General features: G+C 41.2%; 1 protein-coding gene across 1 annotated transcript in view; it reads left to right on the forward strand.

Annotated features, from left to right (window-relative positions):
* The window catches only part of TBC1D22A (TBC1 domain family member 22A), an 839,044-nt gene that overhangs the window by 650,469 nt on the left and 165,445 nt on the right, over positions 1–23,130 (forward strand). Inside the window, exon 12 of the mRNA XM_077468511.1 lies at positions 16,237–16,332. Within this exon, the coding sequence (XP_077324637.1) occupies positions 16,237–16,332 (96 nt within the window). The remainder of the gene's footprint in view (positions 1–16,236; positions 16,333–23,130) is intronic.

The raw sequence follows: 23,130 nt of genomic DNA on the forward strand, positions 1-23,130 counted from the left end.
CTGTAAATAAAAACCTCACTTGTCCTGTAGACAATGTGCAAATGTTGAAGGATCCAACAGATAAAATGTTGGAATTTCTTTTTAAGAACAACATTTCTCTTGCAAGTTCAATGGTGCAGCGATTGGAGTATCGCAGTCCATAAAGAACCAGTTTGTATAGATACTTAAGATTATTCCTGATCAGCAGGCCCAGCAATGGACCAGCATATCAGAAGCACTATGTTTTACGGTGGATGCTGTGAAAGATTCTATTATTCAACCCTCGTGGCTTATGCTAGGACTGGTACATACACGCAGAGTCCTATGGTTGAAAAGTTAGTAATCCGAAGCACCGTGTAAAAAGCTGTTGGCTAATTTCCCATTTCATGGTGAAAAGTTATTTGGACACGATTTATATAAATAGATCCAAACTATTTATGATGGGAAAAGTTCTCTTTTACCAGTGAAAACTAAGTTTAAACACTTTTCCTTTAAACGTGCATCTTTTCCAGTGCCAGGAGCATCTGCCTCCAGACAGTCTCGACGACCTACACCGTCAAGCTCAAGAGGAAGACCTCAGTGGCAGTCCCAGGGCCAAAAGAGGACTTAGGGCAGGAAGCCCGCAAAGCAAAATACTAAAGCCTCATTATAAAGGGACGTCCCCGCTCGCTTGGGTGGGGGGGGGGGTTTCTACAATTTTCAAAGATCTGGCAGGAACAATGTCAAGACAGATGGTTGGCTTCCTCAATTTCTCTAGGTTACAAACTAGAGTTCAGAGAATTCCCGTCTCCCGGTTTTTTAAAATCAAATGTTCCCAGAGATCCAGGGAAAAGGAAGTCTCTCTTTCTAGCTCTGGACCATCTCTTGTCCCAGAAGGTGATATCAGAGTTTCCCACAGAAGAGCAGGGTTCAGGGTTTTATTCAAACCTCTTTACGGTTCCAAAACCGAACTGGGAGGTGAGACCCATTCTAGATCTCAAGGACCTGAATATCTGTTCCTTTCGCATGGAGTAAATCCGATCGGTTGTCTCCATTCTCCAAGGAGGGGAATTTTGTGGCATCAATCGATATCAAAGATGCATATCTTCACGTGCCATTATTTCCCGCTCATCAGAAATTCCTACGCTTTGAGGTAGAAAATCTGCATTTTCAGTTTGTAGCTCTGCGGTTCGGTCTAGCCACCACACCACACGTGTTTACAAAGATCCTGGTGCCTCCTTTAGACAGGTTAAGGGCTCAGGGTGTACCTATCCTATCCTCTCTAGACTATCTGCTTTTAGTAGATCAATCGGTCACCGGTCTAAGCCAAAGTTTAATCTCAGCCGTAAACTACCTGGAATTCCTAGGCTGGATTCCCAACCTAGAAAAATCCTCCTTAAAACCGTCAAGGAGATTACAGTACTTGGGGCTGATCATAGATACTGTTCAAAAGAAGGTATTTTTTTACCCCAGACAAGAATCAGCTCCATAAAGGAACTGATTCGACTTGTCAAAACAAAGAGAAATCCTTCCATTCGACTGTGCATGAAATTGTCAGGAAAGATGGTGACCTCCTTCAAGGCCGTTTCTTATGCGCAGTTTCATTCAAGACTGCTACAAAACGCCATTCTGTCGGCCTGGAACAAGAAAGTCCAGGCTATGGACTTTCCAATGCGCTTTTCCCCAGAGGTGCGTCAGAGCCTCAATTGGGGGTTGATATCCAGAAACCTTCAACAGGGGAAATCCTTTCTACCAGTATCCTGGAAAGTAGTAACAATGGATGCCAGCCTTCTAGTCAGGGGAGCAGTTCTGGAAGAAGCATCTGTCTATCTGGCCTTAGAGGCCTTGATGCTCAGACTACAGAATTGTCCTGTCAGGATTCAATCCGACAACGCCACAGCTGTGGCCCACATCAATCACCAAGGGAGCACAAGACGTCCTGCAGCCCAAAAAGGGGTGAATCATGTTCTAGCTTGGGCAAGAAGGCAAGTGCCATTTCTTCAGTGTTGTCACATAAAAAATATACAGAAATATTTACAAAAATGTGAGAAGTGTACTCACTTTTGTGAGATACTGTTTATGTATATATACAGTATGTGTATATATACATACACACACACACACACACTATTTTAAGATTTATAACACTTCCCATTTTCATTTTGAACTCCATGCCCAAGGCGGTTAAAGCAGTGCTGAAAAATGGTGGGCACACAAAATATTGACACGTTGCACCCAATTTGGACATTTTCACTTAGTTGCGCTATAAAAATGCACTGATCAATGTAAAAAAATGACACTGGCAGGGAAGGGGTTAACACTAGGGGGCGATCAACGGGTTAAGTGTGTTTCCTGGGTGTGTTCTAATTGTAGGGGGGGTGGGCTACCAGGGACAAAACAGAGATCGCTGTTCCCGATCACTGGGAACAGAAGATCTCTGACATCATCTGGCAGAACAGGGAATCGCCTTGTTTACATTTTGCCACTGTACATCGCGATTGCGAGTCATTGGCGGACATCAAGTCTGCCGGAGCCGCGGGCATGCACACCCTCTATCTCCTGTGCAAAGACCGGCGTACACCTGCTGTGGTTTGCGCAGAAGAGCCGACCTGGCACAGTATAATGACGTCGGCAAGTAGTTAAGCTCTTGCATAGGGCCTTCATCCCAGCCTGGCTGGACCCCAATTAACCCACTGTTGGCTATCTGTTCCTGGTGTGGCACAAGTAGACCTACTTTACTGCATTTTCTTCTGAAATTGCCCAATGATAAGCTCCTACTGAGACCAGATACTGTAAGATATATTTGGAGTTACTGCTGTTTCGTTGATGAAAGACCCCCCACTGTGTCTTTTTGGTTATGCTGAACAACTGGATCCAGCTTCTTCATTGAAAGTCTGCTCACTTCCTTCTTAGATACTTCTCTGCTTTTTGATGGCCCAGAGGGTCCTACTCAAGGACTGAACCTCACCAACATCCCCAGTGTTGTTAGGAGGAGAGAGCTGAAATTCCTGCTCTACATTGAAAAAAATTGGATGCTATGGTCCAAAATCTTCGGCCCACCAAATGTTTTTTGTGAGATAGAGGGTTTTTATAGAGCACTCATTTTCATTGGCTGAAATGGCCCAATTAATGACCACTTTTCAATACATGGAATGCTATGCAAGGGCCAAACTCTCCAACTCACTGGGAAAACTCAAACTCCCTACTACTGAGCATAATCCTGGACATAACTCCCTGTCATTGTCCTATTTATCTAACTTAAAACCCTTGAGAGTATGGATAGTAGATTTACTCTTGACATCAGTATATCTATGACCCTTTTGTGTCACCATGATTATGACGTACAGAATGATAACTCAATAAAAACAATGTGTTAACTCCTGTTCAGTTGTTTGGAGGTACCATATATTAGGCAAGGCATGTTTATTCGCCCACGTTTCTGATATGCTTCCTCTAGGTTGGGGGTCTGATATCTACTGATATTTTTTGGTGATTGCTTTCTTTCATTCTTTAGAGTGTTGATCCTGCATTATTTAGCTACAACTTGCTGATGTCTGTTATCCTAGTTTTGTTAGTATAAGCTTGTGTATACCATTTTTTTTCTCTGCTCAGTTATTATTGTTTCCATTTTATATGTGTGATGTTCAAAAAATAAAGAATTGTTTAAAAATAAAATAATATACAGTATGCGTCAGAAGAGGAGAAGAGTAAACAGAGATGTGAAGGAAAAAGTTTACAAATGCTTTGTGGGGATAGAATTATTCAAATTCTTCCTCTTTTCCTTTACTGGTTCTGGATGAGTGAGTCTAGTGGGGACCACCATAGGAGAGGGCAGAAGGAGAGGCAGTGTCAGATTCCATAGTCCAGGTTTTAGTTAACATCAAGCAAGTTAAGAGTTGGAGATATGTTTTTTTAATGTTCAATCTTGTGTTATAAAATGTTGCGTACTTAATTTGTGTAAATGGGTTAAAAGGGAGTTCATTTACTAAGGGCAAATTAGTGAATGACATAAAGCTCTGCTGACCTTTTATCTTCCAGTCATGTACAAGCACATACAACGTGTATTTTATTTTTCTTGCACGCGATTAGATATTCTTTGCAAAGTGGTATTTCTCCATATTCTGTTAACTCTGGGGAAAATTCCCTTTCAAAATGACTAGCTTATTTGCATTTTGAAAATTAACCCCAGTATATCAACTGAGAGAAAATACATGTCATTATGTTTTTTTTTCACACTGAAGGCTTATCACTTGGGTTTTTTATTAAGGCTTGTTAAAGTGTGTGAGCTTCACATAAAGCTTGAAAGTTCTTTCATGGCATCTTGATGTTTGTAATTGTAAAAATATAAATGATCTTTATTGACGGTGACAGATGGTTCAGTATAAACACGCTCCAAGTCATAAGTAATATGTTCGGAACATTCTTCTGGAAGGCTGTACATCTGTCTATAGATCTTGTGTAGAGATACTAAAATGAAGGTCATTGTGGATTTTTACACCAGCTTTAAGCTTGTCTGATGGTGGCCATGGTAAAGAGGTAAGGTTAAAGTGAGGTGAACATGTGCGATCTTTATAAAAGACAAAACCTGTGCAGCATTAACAAAGACAATATCAACAACAGTGTTAGCTAACCTTAGCTATACCTTTTGACCAAAAAAGTTTGTGTATGTATGTGTATATTATATATATATATATATATATATATATATATATATATATATATATACAGACACACACACAGTGGGGTTTATTTACTAAAGGCAAATCCACTTTGCAATACAAGTGCACTTAGAAGCGCAGTCGCTGTAGATCTGAGGGGGACATGCAAGGAAAATAAAAAACAACATTGTTGCTTGTACATGATTGGATGATAAAATCAGCAGAGCCTCCCCTCATTTCAGATCTTTCCCTCAGATCTAAAGCGACTGCACTTCCAGTGCAAAGTGGATTTGCCTTTAGTAAATCAACCCCAGTATCTCACAAAAGTGAGTACACCCCTCAAATTTCCCCAATTAGCCATTTTCCCTCCCTAGTGTCATGTGACTCGTTAGTGGTACAAGGTCTCAGGTGTGAATGGGGAGCAGGTGTGTTAAATTTGTTTTCGCTCTCACTCTCTCATACTAGTCACTAGAAGTTCAACATGGCATCTCATGGCAAAGAACTCTGAGAATCTGAAAAAAAAATTATTTCTCTACATAAAGATGGCCTAGGCTATAAGAAGATTGGCAAGACCCTGAAACTGAGCTGCAGCATGGTGGCCAAGACCATACGACAGTTTAACAGGAAAGGTTCCACTCAGAACAGGCCTCGCCATGGTCAACCAAGGAAGTTGAGTGCACGTGCTCAGCATCATATCCAGAGGTTGTCTTTGGGAAATAGATGTATGAGTGCTGCCAGCATTGCTGCAGAGGTTGAAGGGGTGGGGGGGGGGGAGGTCAGCCTGTCAGTGCCTGGCAGCCTGTCACAGCCTGGCAGTACTGCATCAAATTGGTCTGCACGACTGTAATCCCTGAAGGAAGCCTTTCTAAAGATGATGCACAAGAAAGCCACAAACCGTTTGCTGAAGACAAGCACACTAAGGGCATGGATTACTGGAACCATGTCCTGTGATCTGATGAGACCAAGATAATCTTATTTGGTTCAGATGGTGTCAAGCATGTGTGGCAGCAACCAGGTGAGGAGTACAAAGACAAGTGTGCTTGCCTACAGTCAAGCATGGTGGTGGAAGTTTCATGGTCTGGGGCTGCATGAGTGCTGCCAGAACTGGGGAGCTACAGTTCATTGAGCGAACCATGAATGCCAACATGTATTGTGACATACTGAAGCAGAGCATGATCCCCTCCCTGCGGAGATTGGGTCGTAGGGCAGTGTTCCAACATAACGACCCCCATACTCACCTCCACGATGACCACTCCCTTGCTAATGAAGAAGGGTAAACATGATGGACTGGCTTGGCATGTTTCCAGACCTAAACCCTATTGAGAATCTGTGAGGCATCCTCAAATGAAAGGTGGAGGAGCACAAGGTCTCTAACATCCACCCGCTCTGTGATGTCATCATGAAGGAGTGGAAGAGGGCTCCAATGGTAACCTGTGAAGCTCATTGCCCAAGAGGGTTAAGGCAGTGCTGGAAAATAATGGTGGCCACACAAAATATTGACACTTTGGGCCTAATTTGGACATTTTCACTTAGAGGTGTACTCACTTTTGTTGCCAGCGGTTTAGACATTAATGGTTGTGTGTTGTTATTTTGAATATACACACAAATACTATTAGAAGATTCATAACACTTCCCATTTTCACTGTTTTTATTGAAATGTGTGCAGTTTATTGTTTAAATGTACTCTGGAAATTTAGAGCACAACTAATAATTAGAGCTCAAATTAAATCAAAGTATTGATGTGTTTTACAAAGGTTATTCTACTTTTTTTTTTAACTCTTCAAAATAGCCACCTTTTTCAGCTCTCTGCTTCCAGCAAAGTAGCCATAGACCATCACACCTCCACATTTGACAGTTAGGGGTTGATTTACTAAAAAATGATAGCCAATCAGCTTTTAACTTTAAAGTGGTTGTAAACCCTTACAAACCACTTTGACCTACAGGTAAGCCTAGATTAAGGCTTACCTGTAGGTCCAAGAAATATAAGTTATATAGGTTTAGGAGATATTTACCTGAACACAGCCACCGCTGTCTACAGCGCATGCGCCGTAGACAGCAGCGTGCGGGTGCACTGGGTAAGCCGCAGATCGTGGCGATATGCTGCGAGTGTCTGCGTGCGGGAGTGACATCATCGCTGCTCCGGCGAATCACAGCGCTGGAGCAGCGAGACCCACCAAGAAGATGGATGCTCGGAACTACAGGGGACAGCGGTGACTTCGCTGACTCCTGTGTCAGGTAAGTGACACATAATTGACTACTATGCGATGCATAGTAGTCCATTATGCTTTACCTTTGCAGGGAATAAAAGAGGAAGTAAACCCATTAGGGTTTACTTCCTCTTTAACTTGTTCAATTAAGCTTTGACAATAAAAACTGGAAGCTGATAGGTTACTATGTAGAGTTGCACCAGATTTTGCACTCTCTCATTTTAATAAATCAACCCCTTTGTGTCATAAACTAAAGAATCATTATTTCACCTCCTCTATGGCGTACAAAAACCCTGCTTAATCACTTCACACCTGAGCCAATTCTGACATTTCTCTCCTACATGTAAAATTCATTTTTTTTGCTGGAAAATTACATAGAACCCCCAAACATTATATATGTTTTTTTTAGCCAAGACCCTAGAGAATACAATGGCAGTCGTTGCAACTTTTATCTCGCACTGTATTTGCGCAGCAATTTTTTAAACACACTTTCAAAAAAAAAAAGTTTCATGCTTTAAAAAAAACAAAACAGTGGTGAGCCCATTTTTTTTTGCATATTGAGAAAGATGAAGATATGCCGAGTAAATGGATACCCAACATGTCACGCGCCAAACTTTGGTACTTAAAAATCCCCATAGGCGACGCTTTAAAATTTTTTACAGAGGAGTTCTAGGGCTAGAATTATTGCTCTCACTATAACGTTCACAACGATACCTCATGTGTGGTTCGAACACCGTTTTCATATGTGGGCCGGGACTTACGTATGCTTTTGCTTCTGCGTACGAGCTCACGGGGACAAGGGCGCTTTCATTTTTTTTTTTTTATTATTGTTAATTTTACTTTTATTTTTTTAGTTTGACACTTTAAAAAAAATTATCACTTTTATTCCTATTGCAAGGAATGTAAACATCACTTGTAATAGGAATATGGCATGATCGGACCTCTTTACAGTGATATATGGGGTCAATAAGACCCCACATCTCACCTCTAGGCTGGGAAGCCTAAAATAAAAAATAAAATAAAAAAATCACGGCTTCCCAAGCGAGGCAGCGCTGTTCTTTTTAATGCAGAGGCTGGGCGGGATGTCATAACATCGTGCCCGGCCTCCGAACGATCATAGAGACTCCAGCGACCATCTGGTCTTTCAGATCACCATCTGGGGCTGGAGAATCCTGTGTCTGACTCACCGATGGAAGCGGTGAGTCGGTAGAGCACCGAAGGACAGTGGGAGAGGGGAGGCGTCCCCTCCCGCCACCTGTAAGAACGATCAAGCGGCGGAACAGCCGCTATGATCTTTCATATGGTGTCGAGAATCGCTGGCTGAAAAAGCCGGTATCTGAATTATGTCTGTAGCTGCAGGCATCATTCAGATATAACCCCGAGAAGTCAAGGACATCCCAGGATGGCCCTCCGGCACGAAGTGGTTAATGAACCGTTTTTTTTTTTTTTTTTTTAAATGTAGCTGTGGTACAGCTTGTTGGTTTAAATTCTATTGCACTTAGATGTGGGGTGGATCATGTGAGGCGTGTGCACCCATCTCTGTTTCCCATATTAGACACAAGCTTGGAACAATATCTATGGCATATTGCCATTTACAGATTATGCATGCACTCAGCAACCCATATAAAGTTTGATTATTGGCCTTTTGTGCCATGGTAACCTCACTGGTAAGCATGTAACATAAAACTTAAAGTATAACTAAAGGCATATTTTTTCATTTTGGATCGAGTGAAGAACGGTTAGAATACCTGTCTTTTGTATAATGCCTCTCTAAGTGTCCTATTTGCTGTTATCATCAATAATAATAGCAAAAGAAAATCCCAAATACTGAGTTGTAACTAGAATAGGAATAGAGGGGGAATCTTCCACTGAGGATGCTGGTTCTGGGGATAATCGGGGATTCCTTCACTTTGGAGGGATGGTCCTGTATTGAATGTATGTGAAGGGAAATCTTCCCAATGGGACACAGATGGCAAAAAAAAACACCCTGTTCAAAAAACAAAAAATTCAGTTTTGCCTTTAGTTCTCCTTTAAGCCCCATATCAATATATTACAAACCAGTATAAATGACATACTTAGTATGAACACACGGTCCGTCTCCTCTCCCCTGAGAGAACCGGGATTTGTTTGTTTACAGACATAGATCCCTGTTCTCGCTCTGTCACAAGCGATTGCGGGTGCCCATCGATCATCACGCCCACCAGACACTCGCATTGGCTCCAGGCACATGCTGTGGGTATGTGCCTTTTACAGCATCTTGAAGGCCCAACGTACAGTTGCGGCAGTTCACCCAGGGGAACTACCGGACGGGACCGGCAGCCGGGAACTGGTTAATAAATACCAGGCATACTTTTCAAACAGATCATTTGCTTTTAGTTTTCTACTGGTACACGGAATGATACGTTTCTTTATAATAAAAATATTTGATTCACAGATAAAAGATATTTTTTTTTAAAGAATAATGTTAGTGATATAAATCTGTCAATTTCATATACTGTATATCTGTCTGTCTTTCTATACCTATAAATAGACACCTTTATATTTAAGCTTTGTTTTAGCTTTAATGCTTTTTCCAACTTACTTTCCCTGTATATTTAAAAGAAAACTCCCTGTGGGTTATAAGATTAAAACTTGATTTAAAAAAAAAAATGGAAAATGAATGTTAGTCACAGGTGTTTGAAAAGATAATGCTGAGAATGTTCGGCACTTTCCTTATTTTATTGCACCTTGATCAAACATTTTTTTTTTATCTCCTTAGATATGAATTTTGTAAGTCAAAGTGTGTGTCAGAAAGCTAAGAACACAAGCAAGGTTTAATTTAATTGTGCTGTACAATCTAGACGGGACAAACCAATTCAGTGTCCTGCTATTAGATGACTCTTATCAACATCATATTATTTCACCTTCTTAAATGTCTCTTGACATTGTGGGCAAGAAAGTGAATTGCATATTTACATCTCTTGAGATGACAGGTTGTTAGGTCAGTGTATAGAACAATCACATGCATTCCAATCCTCACTATATTCTTTTCATTAATGCAATAAAGGTCACAGAATGATATTAACCACTGATGTACTGTGATTTATTTGTTCTTTTTTTTAAATTAACCACTTTCAGACCGGACCATTTTGCTGGTCAATGACCAGAGGTCTTTTTACAATTTGGCACTGCGCTGCTTTAACTGGTAATTGCGCGGTCATGCAATGTTGTACCCAAACAAAATTTGCGTCCTTTTCTTCCCACAAATAGAGCTTTCTTTTGATGGTATTTGACTGACTCTGCGATTTTTATTTTTTGCGATATAAACGTAAAAAGACCGAAAATTTTGAAAAAAAATGATATTTTCTACTTTTTGTTATTAGAAAAATCCAATAAACTCAATTTTAGTCATACATTTAGGCCAAAATGTATTCAGCCACATGTCTTTAGTAAAAAAAAAAGTCAATAACTGTATATTTATTGGTTTGCGCAAAAGTTGTCACATCTACAAACTAAGGTACGTTTTCTGGAATTTACGCAGCTTTTAGTTTACGACTGCCTATCTCATTTCTTGAGGTGCTAAAATGGCAGGGCAGTACAAAACCCCCCCAAATGACCCAATTTTGGAAAGTAGACACCCTAAGGAAATTGATAAGAGGCATGTTGAGCCCATTGAATATTTTATTTTTTTGCCTCAAGCGATTGAATAATGACAAAAAATTTTTTTTTTTTTTTTTTTTACACAAAGTTGTCACTAAATGATATATTGCTCACACATGCTATGGGCATATGTGAAATGACGCCCCAAAATAAATTCTGCTGCTTCTCCGGAGTACGGGGATACCACATATGTGGGACTTTTTGGGAGCCTAGCCGCGTACGGGGCCCCGAAAACCAAGAACCGCCTTCAGGTTTTCTAAGGGCGTAAATATTTGACTTCACTCCTCACTACCTATTACAGTTTTGAAGGCCATAAAATGCCAAGATGGCACAAAACCCCCACAAATGACCCCATTTTAGAAAGTAGACACCCCAAGCTATTTGCTGAGAGGCATGTTGAGTCCATGGAATATTTTATATTTTGCCACAAGTTGCGGGAAAATTACAAACTTTTTTTTTTTTTCACAAAGTTGTCACTAAATGATATATTGCTCACGCATGCCATGGGCATATGTGAAATGACACCCCAAATAAATTCTGCTGCTTCTCCTGAGTACGGGGATACCACATATGTGGGAGCCTAGCCGCGTACGGGGCCCCAAAAACCAAACACTGCCTTCAGGCTTTCTAAGGGCGTTACAGTTTTGAAGGCCATAAAATGCCAAGATGGCACAAACCCCCCCCAAATGACCCCATTTTGGAAAGTAGACACCCCTAAATTTAGGGGTACACTAGTGAGACTAGGTAATAAATGGCGGGTGCCCTGAAACTATAAAAAAATAACTAACCAACCAGCGTCACCTGTAACAGTTATATGGTGATCACTGGTGAAAGGGTTAACTAGGGGGCAATCAGGGGGCTTTATGCGGTAGTATATGGGGGTCCCTGGCGCTATAAAAAGCTGCGGCGAACCTAAATACCTACCTGCCTAACTAGCGTCACCTGTGACACTAATACAGCGATCAGAAAAACGATCGCTTATTAGGCTGGGTTCACACTGGAGCGATGCGGGAACGCCACGAATCCGCGGCGGGTTCCCGCATCGCATGCCTCCCGGCGGCAGTTCACACTGCCCTATGCGAACTGCTGGGAGTGTCAGTGAAATGTTAATGACACCCCCAGATCAGTTCGCATATCGCAGTGCGATCTGCAAACTCGGATCGCATGGTGTGAACACCCATGCGATCCGATTCTGCTGCGGACCAAAAAAAGGGTCCCGTGCGAGTTTGCGGCGGGTGCGACACGAATTCAGCCATACTATCTGTATGGCTGAACTCGAATCGCACAGAGATCGGATGTGATTTGCACTGCAGTGCGGTGCGAATCACATCCGTTCTCATAAACCGCTGCAATGTGAACCCAGCCTTAGTGACACTGGCGACGGGGGGTGATCACGGGGTTAAACCTTTATTGGGGGGGTTAGGGGGGTACATTAGAACTAAAGGGGGCTAACCCTAACTGCCCTAACAGTTATTACAGTCACAAATGACACCCGCCGGGTGATCAGGGGGTTAAACCTTTATTAGGTAATAAATGGCGGGTGCCCTGAAACTATAAAAAAATAACTAACCAACCAGCGTCACCTGTAACAGTTATATGGTGATCACTGGTGAAAGGGTTAACTAGGGGGCAATCAGGGGGCTTTATGCAGTAGTATATGGGGGTCCCTGGTGCTATAAAAAGCTGCGGCGAACCTAAATACCTACCTGCCTAACTAGCGTCACCTGTGACACTAATACAGCGATCAGAAAAACGATCGTTTATTAGGCTGGGTTCACACTGGAGCGATGCGGGAACGCCACGAATCCGCGGCGGGTTCCCGCATCGCATGCCTCCCGGCGGCAGTTCACACTGCCCTATGTGAACTTCTGGGAGTGTCAGTGAAATGTTAATGACATCCCCAGATCAGTTCGCATATCGCAGTGCGATCTGCAAACTCGGATCGCATGGTGTGAACACTCATGCGATCCGATTCTGCTGCGGGCCAAAAAAAGGGTCCCGTGCGAATTTGCGGCAGGGGGCGGCGGGTGCGATGCGAATTCAGCCATACTATCTGTATGGCTGAACTCGAATCGCACAGAGATCGGATGTGATTTGCACTGCAGTGCGAATCACATTCGTTCTCATAAACCGCTGCAATGTGAACCCAGCCTTAGTGACACTGGCGACGGGGGGTGATGACGGGGTTAAACCTTTATTGGGGGGGTTAGTGGGGTACATTAGAACTAAAGGGGGCTAACCCTAACTGCCCTAACAGTTATTACAGTCACAAATGACACCAATGCAAAAAAAAAAAAATGACATTGGTGTCACTGTGACTGGGGGGGCAGGGGTAATTGGGGGGGTGATCGGGGGGGGGGGGTGTGAGTGTGCCTGGCATGTTCTACTGTGTAGTGTCGTGTTGGTGCAACTCACCGATCCTCTCTCCTCGGTGTCGGAACGAAAAATACCGGCACGGAGGAGAGATTTCATCACTTCCTCTCCTGTGTTTACATTACAGGAGAGGAAGTGATGTCACGGAGCATTTTCATTCGTCGGGAGCGATCGCGAGGGGGTGGCCATGAATGAATGGCCGTCCCCTCGTCCGGGATCGCTCCCGAACGAATACCGACCGCCGCAGGCACCGGGCGGGGGCCCGATCGGGCCCCCGACCCGCGGGCAGGCAAGGACGTACATGTAAGCCCTTTTGCCTGCCCGTGCCATTCTGTCGACGTACATCGTCGTGCGGCGGTCGGGAAGTGGTTAAGGAAACCTTGGCTTCCAAGTCTATAGATCAGAATGCAGGTCTTTCTACCATGCTATAACTATTCTGCAGTTGCTTGCTATATTGCACTGACACTTCTGTGCTGACACCACCACGCATTGATTTGTCTTAAAGTGTGGAACCACTAATTTAGAAATGCTGATATTCATAGCAGTATGTTATCTATTATTAGAGCTTTGAATATTTCTCAATGTACTTCACGAGTAATTTATCAGACATGAAGTACATAGCTTGTCTGTTGAAGAGGCAGGCATAATTTCTTCAATTTGTTTAACCAAGTATTGATAAAGCCTTGGTTTTAGTACTTAAATAACACAGGCTAAATACAATACTGAACAGATCTCTACATGTTCATTCTGTATTCTAACTGTAGTTTGTTTTGTGTTAAAAACTGTTGAGTGGTGAGCATTTTTTTGTACATACTAGTTTTTAAGATTTTTTCTTGTGTTTATATTTGATAAACTTGAGTTGATAAACTCAAATATCTGTATATTTATTAGGAATCACAGACTCGGGTGTTTAATAAATGTAATTTTAAATATTTATTTTTAACCCTATAACCCCACCCCCATCCACACGTTCCTTGTCCATCTCATCTGCATACTGTCTGTGATCAATTTTATGCTGTCCTGGCATTATGTATATATGTTTTATAACAAAAAGTGATGGAATTATGTTTGTTTTTTTTCAGATTTTTTAAATATCACAAAAAAAGCTCTATTTGTCTAAAAAAAATTATAAAATGCTTTTGGCTACAGTGTTGCATGGCCAGATAATTGTCAGTCATAAAATGACAGCACTGAAAACTTGAAAATGGCACATAGTTTTAACAAGTAGTTAAAAGAGAAGTTTGGGGATTTTTTTATTTTTTAACGCATCATATTTACCAACTGTAGGCTTTCACCCGCTGGCTCTAAGACTGAGAACTGAGCAACCAAACACCACTGATTGCTCAATTCTCAGAGCTCCATGAGCTGGCGACTTTCAGTCATCGCTGTCTGCACCCCCCCCCCCCCCATGCTCACTGCAGCTCTGTGATGTAGGGGGTCGGGAGAGGTTTGCCCAGGCTCTTGGCAGCGCACTAAGAGGCTGAGCTAGGTGGTGGTTCTGGGCAGATTTTGACCATATGGTCACGATCTTTCCCCAGCCTGAATCGGCTCTCTAACATCAGCCGGCAACGGGCTTCAGCCCACTGTGTGCTGAAAATGGATCACAGGAGAAGTACAACGAGCTTTAGCTGTACTTTTCCTTTAAGTAAGCTATCCTTATGGTAGATCTTTTGAGAACTCTCTGATATCTGTAATGTAGTTTATGATGGTCCTATTTTAAAGAAAATTTTCAGATGTTTGTAAGCAGTGATTTTACAGTTGCTGCCCTGATTTTTGATACACACACACACAGCAGCATGTGCTTCGTGAATCATAATACATCCACTTACTTTCATTCGACAAGCGAAAATGACTGCTATTTGCTCAAAGGGAATCTTCATTTTTTTTTTTTTTTTTTTTTAGGCAGCAAGTGTAACTATGTATGTGCTGCCGTGTAAATAGAAATAAAGTAGTATATAAAAAGGAACGTTATCAGTAAATGTCATTTAATTTTTGTTTTACTATAATCTTATTGTTAACAGTAAATCCTTAAGTTATGTTAAGCAGTTGTCATTCAAATGTTAGAAGATCAGAGATATGCACATTGTGTCAGAAACCATAAAATCAGACCAAAACAGAAGTGCATTTAAATCACACTTGTTTAATAATAAAAGTAAAAAGAACAAACGTAGTCAAAACATAGCCAAGTTCAATAACTGGAATGGATAGTCAGCCAAGCCAGAAGTCAGGAATAAATGTAGTGGAACAGCAAGCAGGATCTGGAGCCAGAAGGGATGTCAGCAAAGTCCGTCTTTAAACAGGAGTGCAGGAGATATTTTCTTGTGATGTGACCAAGGCAGAGACCCTCTGGACTTGGACGGCTTAAGTAGGCAGGACTGACGAGCAGGAAATGAACAACAGCTGAGTAACTGTGGAGAGAGATGGGAGCTGGCAATTACCCGCAGGTGAGCAGCCGGCTCAGAGAAGGAAGGGCTGAGCCCAGCCCCTGACACATTGGAGATGAACTTGTTAGTTATAGATGTAACATATCAGGTCAGTTTGCTGAAGTCAGGGATGCAAGAACAATGACAGATTCCCCCCACTCCCACCCAGGTGCTTATTTACCTCGTTTGACAGCAGTGGCCTCCTATGGTGTTTACAGACCTGGTTCAGAAATGTATGTTCTGATGGATTGAAATGGATTTTATCTGAGCCATTGAAGTAAGGCCCCATTTAAGTCTAATTGAGGTTACTGTGCAGGCAGCATTGGACAAATTGTTTGCCCCAATGTTGTCAATTTAGTCATCGGAACAGGGTAAGTAGGGAAAGGGGGGGGGGGGTGATTGTAGGTTAGAGGACTAGGGTTGGGCGAAAGGGAGGTGAATTGAGGAGTTGTATTTCCTAAAGGGAACATGTCCTTTAATTTTGTTCTTTTTTTATTTATTTTTTTCACAGTTTTCTCTTCTCCAGGGATATGGCAATGGAGTCCATTTTACCACTTTCCTGTTCAACATAGCACAAAATTATATATTTAAAAAAAAAGTCAGTTTTATATATGATGACAAGCTAATAACCTTTATAAAGTGAATAAGTCCACTGAGGCCTTATATATTTATTCTACCTCTGCCGAGTATTTTTTTTCTGTCAACATCTCAAGAGTTAAAAGTTGTGAAGCAAAATGTCCCATGTGTTGACACTGTCACACGGGGTTTCTCCAAAAGAAACAATAGACAATAGAGTGAACACTCCCCAATGCAGGCCTTCTTTACTGTACAAAAAAAAGGTTTTTACTTGGGTAGTCTTCATGATGCAACTGAAAATTGTTTTTGTCATTTTGATTTACTGCTGAATTTTATATGTTCGATTATGTTTTTGTGTATATGGAATAACATATCTTATAATTGTATTTATTTTTCTTTTAGTCTGAACCTGAAGGATTTTCACACTTTCATTTGTATGTCTGTGCTGCCTTTCTAGTAAGATGGAGGAAAGAGATACTGGAAGAGAAAGATTTCCACGTAAGTGGTCATATTTTACTTTTACTTGTTGTAGCATATGGATTCAAATGAGGCCTGTGTTATGTGCCTATGGTGACTGTGCAATAAATCCCCTCAACAAAGTGAAGTAAGTACAGACAGCAGGCTTAAACAATGTCACCTTTGGCTTTGCAGCCTCTTCCAAGCTTGGTGATTTGTAGAGAACCACAATTTCCAAAGTTGTTTCACAGATTTAGAGGCAATAGCTTTGAAAGTTTAGTGACACATTTCTTCATTGAAGGTTTTATGTGCTAATGTTTTTTAAACAAGATTGTGTGTACAGCATATTACAAATGTATGTCTTAAGTCTGTGTACCAGTAACATAATTGAGATTACTGACTTTAAGGCGACAATTACATTTTCAGTATCTAGCCAAATGTTTCTGCTAACAATTGTGGTACATGATGTTGATGTATTTAAAGTTACATAATATGTCCTATAATCACATGCATTATTTTCCAAGCTGACTCTGCTGTACACTACCGATTTGCACCAAATTTATTTTAGATAAAGTACCTGGTCTACATGCCATCCTTCTACAGGTAGTAAAAGAAACCTATACTGACAGAAATATGGAGGTTGTCATGTTTAACCTAGATAAATGATATGTCTTTGTTTGGAGTTGACTAGCTGTCTCTTGTGTCAGTACTTTCTACGTAGCTGATGTGGAACAAGCATCAATAGCCCCCAAGTTGTATGCTTGTTTTGGGTCAATGACTAAAAAATGTAAGCCTTTGGATCAAGAGTCAGCAAACTAACCTCTTTAAAGGGGAGAGTCCAGCAACTTTATTCTGTATATTTTGTAAGTACAGTTTTCTTTTAGGCTTAACCTAATCCAAAGCCTAACTTAATTTGTAATGTTCTTTTAAAAAGTTAATTTACTGCAATAACAAGTGTGCATGCTAGCTGTGTATAGCTTCAGCTACATACAGTTTACAGTGCTGTTTAACAAGTTGAATGAGAGCTTCCCGTCCCACTTCTGGAAGAAAGCAGTCGGACTACAGAGCAGCACTCAGCCCAACTCTATTTTGTTTTGGGAGTGGGATGGGAAGTTCTCGTTCAAATTTCAGGACGCATATATGTATATGGCTGAGGCTATATTCAGTTAATATGGTGCACCCAGCAAGCACACCTGCTAATGTCATAAATAGCTTTGCCTAAATTAACTATTTAAAGGGACATTAAAGGACGAGTTTGTTGAACCGTTATAGGTCATATTTCTCTCCATTTAGATTCAAAATATATTATTTGTACTGTTGATAAATGCAGTGACCCAGTGTAGTGATCCAGTGTAACCATTCAGAAGTGTGTGTTTGACATTAATGGAGTTACCTACGTTGAATAAGATTGTAAATCTTTTTTGGATGCTGGTCTACTGCTGGTGTTCTACCATTCTGTAAACCCAGACTATTGGCTATTTTTTTTTTCTTGAAAGTCCCCAACTATTTAAAAAAAAACAATGCAGCTCTTACTGCCATACTTACCTGCTCTTCAGTAATGTCCACCACAGCACATTTTTTATGCCACGGGATATTCTCAATCTGGGAGTTTATCAACCTGGAAGACTGAGGATATACTGTGAATGCATGGTCATGGACCTACCTCCTAAGGGGGGGGCATCAGCATTGCTCCCTACACTCACGGTGTAAGGATGCATTGTAATAGCATCATTATATCAGTGCTGTTCTCTGACTCACTGAGGACCACCCAGCCTGGTAGAAGAGGTGAAGAGAAAGAAAATCCAGCATGTGACGTAACTAGCCTGAAGACATCTGGAAAAGAAAAGTATAAAAATAAATAAAAACATCATATAACATACAAGTACAAGATTCTCCAGGGAAATTAGAGGAGACTAGTGGGGGTGGCTCTAAGAGAAGCTAAGTTGCTGTGTACCCGCAGGGGTGAAGATCCCAGGATCTGTAAACAAGCATAGGTACTTCATATCTGTTGCTCAAACGTGTTTGCTTCAACAAATACTGCCTTTTTCTGTTAGGCTAAACATATTTGTGCAAACTTGTATCTTCTCTAAACAATTGTTCACTTACTCACAACTATCTAGATTCTCAATTGCTTGGTTCAACCTGATCTGCATAAGGCCTTATGCACAATGGACATTATAAAAATGCAGCTAGAGTTAGCTATAGAAAAATGTAGCTGTAGAATGAGTTTTACAGCATTTTTTTTTTTGCAAAACTATACTCCCACAACAGCTTATAGCTCAAAAACGCTAAGAAATGCAGTTGTTCTGCATTTTTAAGCTTTTTATCAGAGCGTTTTTACAGCCAGAAAACGTCCCTGCCAAAAAATGCTGATAACCGCTTATTTGTGCATGGACCCATGATAACATGCTGGGGAGTTTACTGGCTGCAAAAAATTGCCCATACTTAAAATAGCAGCTGTAGAAACATCCAGTGTGCATGAGGCCTAATTATGGTCAGCTGATCCAAAAATGTGTGATTCAAAGTTTCCCCAATTCTTCAAGAGAGTACGTAAATCACAAAATTTTGGTTTGTGTTTCCATGAAGATGTCTAATATACAGGGCGTTTAACAATTCAGGATCCACAAACTGTATGATTTTCCATAGAAGGTAATAAGACTTCATAAGAGTATGATAGACAAATTGCACATTTTCAATTCCCCATGTTAGCAAATCAATTAACTAATTCCACTTGGATTCCTGCACTTTGCCAGTAGGATCAGCGTATATACTTTAACTTTAAAAGTTCATGTCAAATACATTACATGGTAAATGAATCTGTCTAGCTAGCTTTAAATTGACTCACAGCTTTGGCTTTATGTAAATGGCCTACATATGCATTGGGTTTTGACTTGTCATAAAAACTTGCACAATAGTGTGTCCTGGTGTAAGTTTTTTTTTTTTTTTTTTCTTTAACAAAATTATAATGGCATTAACTTTTATACATTTTAGAGTACATTTGTTGTTAGCAGAATTGTGTTTATTTTAACTGGTACTGTTCAAGGATGGTTGTAATTTCATAACAGAAAACTTATAGCTTGCTCTGCTTTTCACATATCTCTTCCGTTAGCTTCTGCAGTAGTTAATGCTTATTTTACATACAGGTTATATAGTTTATAGAAGTGTATACAGGCTCAAAAATTTTTCCAGACGTAGTTGTGCTTTAGTGTATCACTTAACCATGTAGCCAACATAGTACGTTTATTTTATGGAGCATTAGTTCAGCATCTGTTGTCAGAACAGACTTGAGATCTTTCGGTACAATAAGATAATGCTATGGCTTTATCCTTGTTCTAGTTTGTGGGAAACCAGAATATGCATGCTTTTGCAGTTCTTTATGTGGAGTCTCATGGCTAGGCTTACTGTTCTAGTTACCGTATATACTCGAGTATAGGCCGACCCGAATATAAGCCGAGGCCCCCAATTTACCCCCAAAAAAACTGGCAAACTTATTGACTCGTGTATAAGCCGAGGGTGAGACATGCCTGTCCATCCCTGTGTGTGTGTCCGTCCATCCCTGTGTGTCCGTCCATCCCTGTGTGTCCGTCCATCCCTGTGTGTCCGTCCATCCATCCCTGTGTGTGTGTGTGTCCATCCATCCATCCATCCCTGTGTGTGTGTGTCTCCATCCATCCGTGTGTGTGTGTGTGTGTGTGTGTGTGTGTGTCCAGCCTACCTGTGTCCCGAGCCTTTGTCCCGAGCCTCCGTCCCGTGCCTTGCCTCCTTGCCTCCGTCCCGTGCCGTGCCTTGCCGCCGTGCCGCCGTGCCTTGCCTCCGTCCCGTGTCGTGCCTTGCCTTGCCTCCGTCCCGTCCCGTGCCGTGCCTTGCCTTGCCTCCGTCCCGTGCCCTCTTCGTCGGCGCCTCGGCGGCCATTGTAAAATTCAAAAGCCTCCGCCTTCGCCTGTGATAGGCGGAACACTGAATTTCCCAGCAGCCTGTGTTCCGCCTATCACGGACATCGTATCATCCTCGTCCGTAGTACGAGGATGATACGATGTCCGTGATAGGCGGAACACAGGCTGCTGGGAAATTCAGTGTTCCGCCTATCACAGGCGAAGGCGGAGCCGGAGGCGCGGCTTTTGAATGATAGAATGGCCGCTGTCTGTCTGCTCGACACGCTGATCGAGCGGGCAGACAGCGATGACTCGAGTATAAGCCGAGGGGGGCACTTTCAGCCTCAAAAAAGAGGCTGAAAATCTCGGCTTATACTCGAGTATATACGGTAGTATAGTTATATATTATTTGGTGTTCAAAAATAATTATGAAAAAAAATCAAATGTTTGTAAGAATTTTTTTATGATGCTTGCTTAGACTGCACAGATAAAGGGGCCTCTTTCCTGTTGGGCTGGTGCCTGTTTTTCTGTGTTGCATAGACGCACAAGAACTGACTCTTTAGGAGAATTCAAAAAATGCAAATATGCAACTTTTTTGCACTTCACTCCATTATAAAGTAAACAGGGTACATAAAATTCAACTGTTTTTCCTTCATACCCTTGTGGAGGCTTGTGTTTTTCAAGTGCAGAAAAATGCAGGTTTCCACACAAGTGTTAAGAAGCCATTAGACTGAAAATGGAATGTTTCTTAGGACTTTTCACTTTTAGAAACATGAAGTGATCTTTACCTACTACAGCCTCCATGTTTTCCAAGGATCAGCAAGTATATTATCAGAATTAATTTTGAAAATGTTTCCCTTTATTTTATTTGAACATGCAACACTGGGACTTGTTGCTTACTAGGAGAGGTTTTTCCAGATATTTTTCATTGTTGCGGCTTACTATTTCCAAACAAGGCTGTTCATAGAAGATGTCTGGGCCTTTAAAGTATGAAGCCCTAATTGCCTGCTGAATTGAGTAAGACAACCACTGCCAAAATAATTTTCTTCCATTTAATTACTTTTTAAATGATGTCACTTTCACTTGTATCAGTAGGCCAAATCACTGAAATATTGTTGTTCATTACAGATCTCTTGCAAGGTGAATATTAATTAAAAAGTTTACAATTGCCTATATTCTCCAATAAAGGGGGGGGGGGGGGGTGATGGGGGTCTGGGAGTTCCAGACCTAGCTAAATATTTGTATGTGGCTCAACTGGCAAACCTGATTAAATTTAATACTAAAGGGCCATATGCTCTGTGGACGCTAGCTGAATCCTGTTCATATGCAAATAGATCAATATCGCACTTGATGTGACCTACCATTTTATGCCCATCCCTTTCATTTCCCCTTGGAATGTGGGATATATTAGCCAGGTCTCATGACTTCAGATCCTCTCACAATCTCCAGGTGCCACTTTTTGGGAAGCCGGATTTTGTCTAGGGGCCTCATCCCCCCGAGCCTTTCGTGGGTTAACCAAAGGGTTTATAAGAATAGCAGACTTCCACTGTGTCCAAATAATACAATATTTAAACTGCTTAAAGAATTCCTTGGATATTGGGACAATGACATCTATGAAATACTAGTGTAGCAAATAAGATAGTCAACAGTAAGGTGCTACCATGTGCTCAATAATAAAATAAAACTAATAAAAATTGAATAAACCATAAAAAGCCCAACAATTTATATCAAAAAGTTCTTCACAAGAGATCCAGTCACTGTGATGAAAGTATTTGTGGGCTATACATCAACTCCTTATAGTGTTCAATGAAACAAAAAAGCTGCTCCAGATGAGTGAGTCTATACACACACACACACACACACACACACACACACACACACACACACACACACACACACACACACACACACACACACACACACACACACACACACACACACACACACACTAGTCAGGTGCTAGTCCAGCTTGCATGCTGTGTAACATAAGGAAATGATTCCGGGTGCCTGCACTTCCAAAAGTCCATTTATTGATGCTTCATATGACCAGTGGTTGACAGATGGAGCAGGGAACAAAGATGTAGACGCATCTAATGCAAATGTTAGCGCTTAAATGTTAACTCATTCCTTCTTGTAGTGCTTCACCAACCATGTGTTTAGAATGGGCACTCACCAACCATCCATGTAAAACCAGCCTTTAGATTATATCAACTCCTGCTTCTCCAACAATGGACTGGGACTAAGAGATCTTGTAGTGACATAAACAGGTTCACCAACCCTGTCTCTCCTGATAACTCACTCTCCTAACATCACAGAAGAACACCCAGAGAAGATGAAACGTGTCGTAGTGTAGTCATTTAATATTGTTTTGGCAATAAGTAGAAATTGACCACTTACATTGGTGCTATAGTCAGCACAAACACAGACAGCCTTCAGTGTAATCCTTGCTGCTCACTTCGAGCCGGTGTGCGTTCCAAATGGACCAGAAGCTGAACCCATGGACAAACCGGATATTAATTTACTACACTATGAGACTTTTCATCTTCTCTGGATATTCTTGATATTCTGTGATATTATGAGAGTGAGCTATATGGAGAGACATGGTTGATGAACCTGCTTATGCCATTTTGAGATTTCTCAGTTGCAGTCCATTGTTGGAGAGGCAGGAGTTGATATAATCTAAAGGCTGGCTTTACATGGATAGTTGGATAGTGCACATTCTATACACATTGTCCGCGAAGCATTATAAGAAGAAGTTGAAATATAGTACACAAATACTTTCATCACGGTGACTGGATTTCGTTTGATGTAATTTGATTGACTTTTTATGGTTTATTCAAATTTTGTTTTATTTTATTATTGAGCACATGTTAGCGCCTTTTGATCATTTTACACTTATGAGAGTGGTTAAAGGGGCAGCTGTATTTTTGGGGGATTTAGAATGTATACACGTTATAAAAAAGTTAAA

Source organism: Lithobates pipiens, unplaced genomic scaffold (genome assembly GCF_037356315.1).
Source record: "Lithobates pipiens isolate NorthernLeopardFrog02 unplaced genomic scaffold, aLitPip1_a1.2 Scaffold_8, whole genome shotgun sequence".
NCBI classification, from domain to species: domain Eukaryota; kingdom Metazoa; phylum Chordata; class Amphibia; order Anura; family Ranidae; genus Lithobates; species Lithobates pipiens.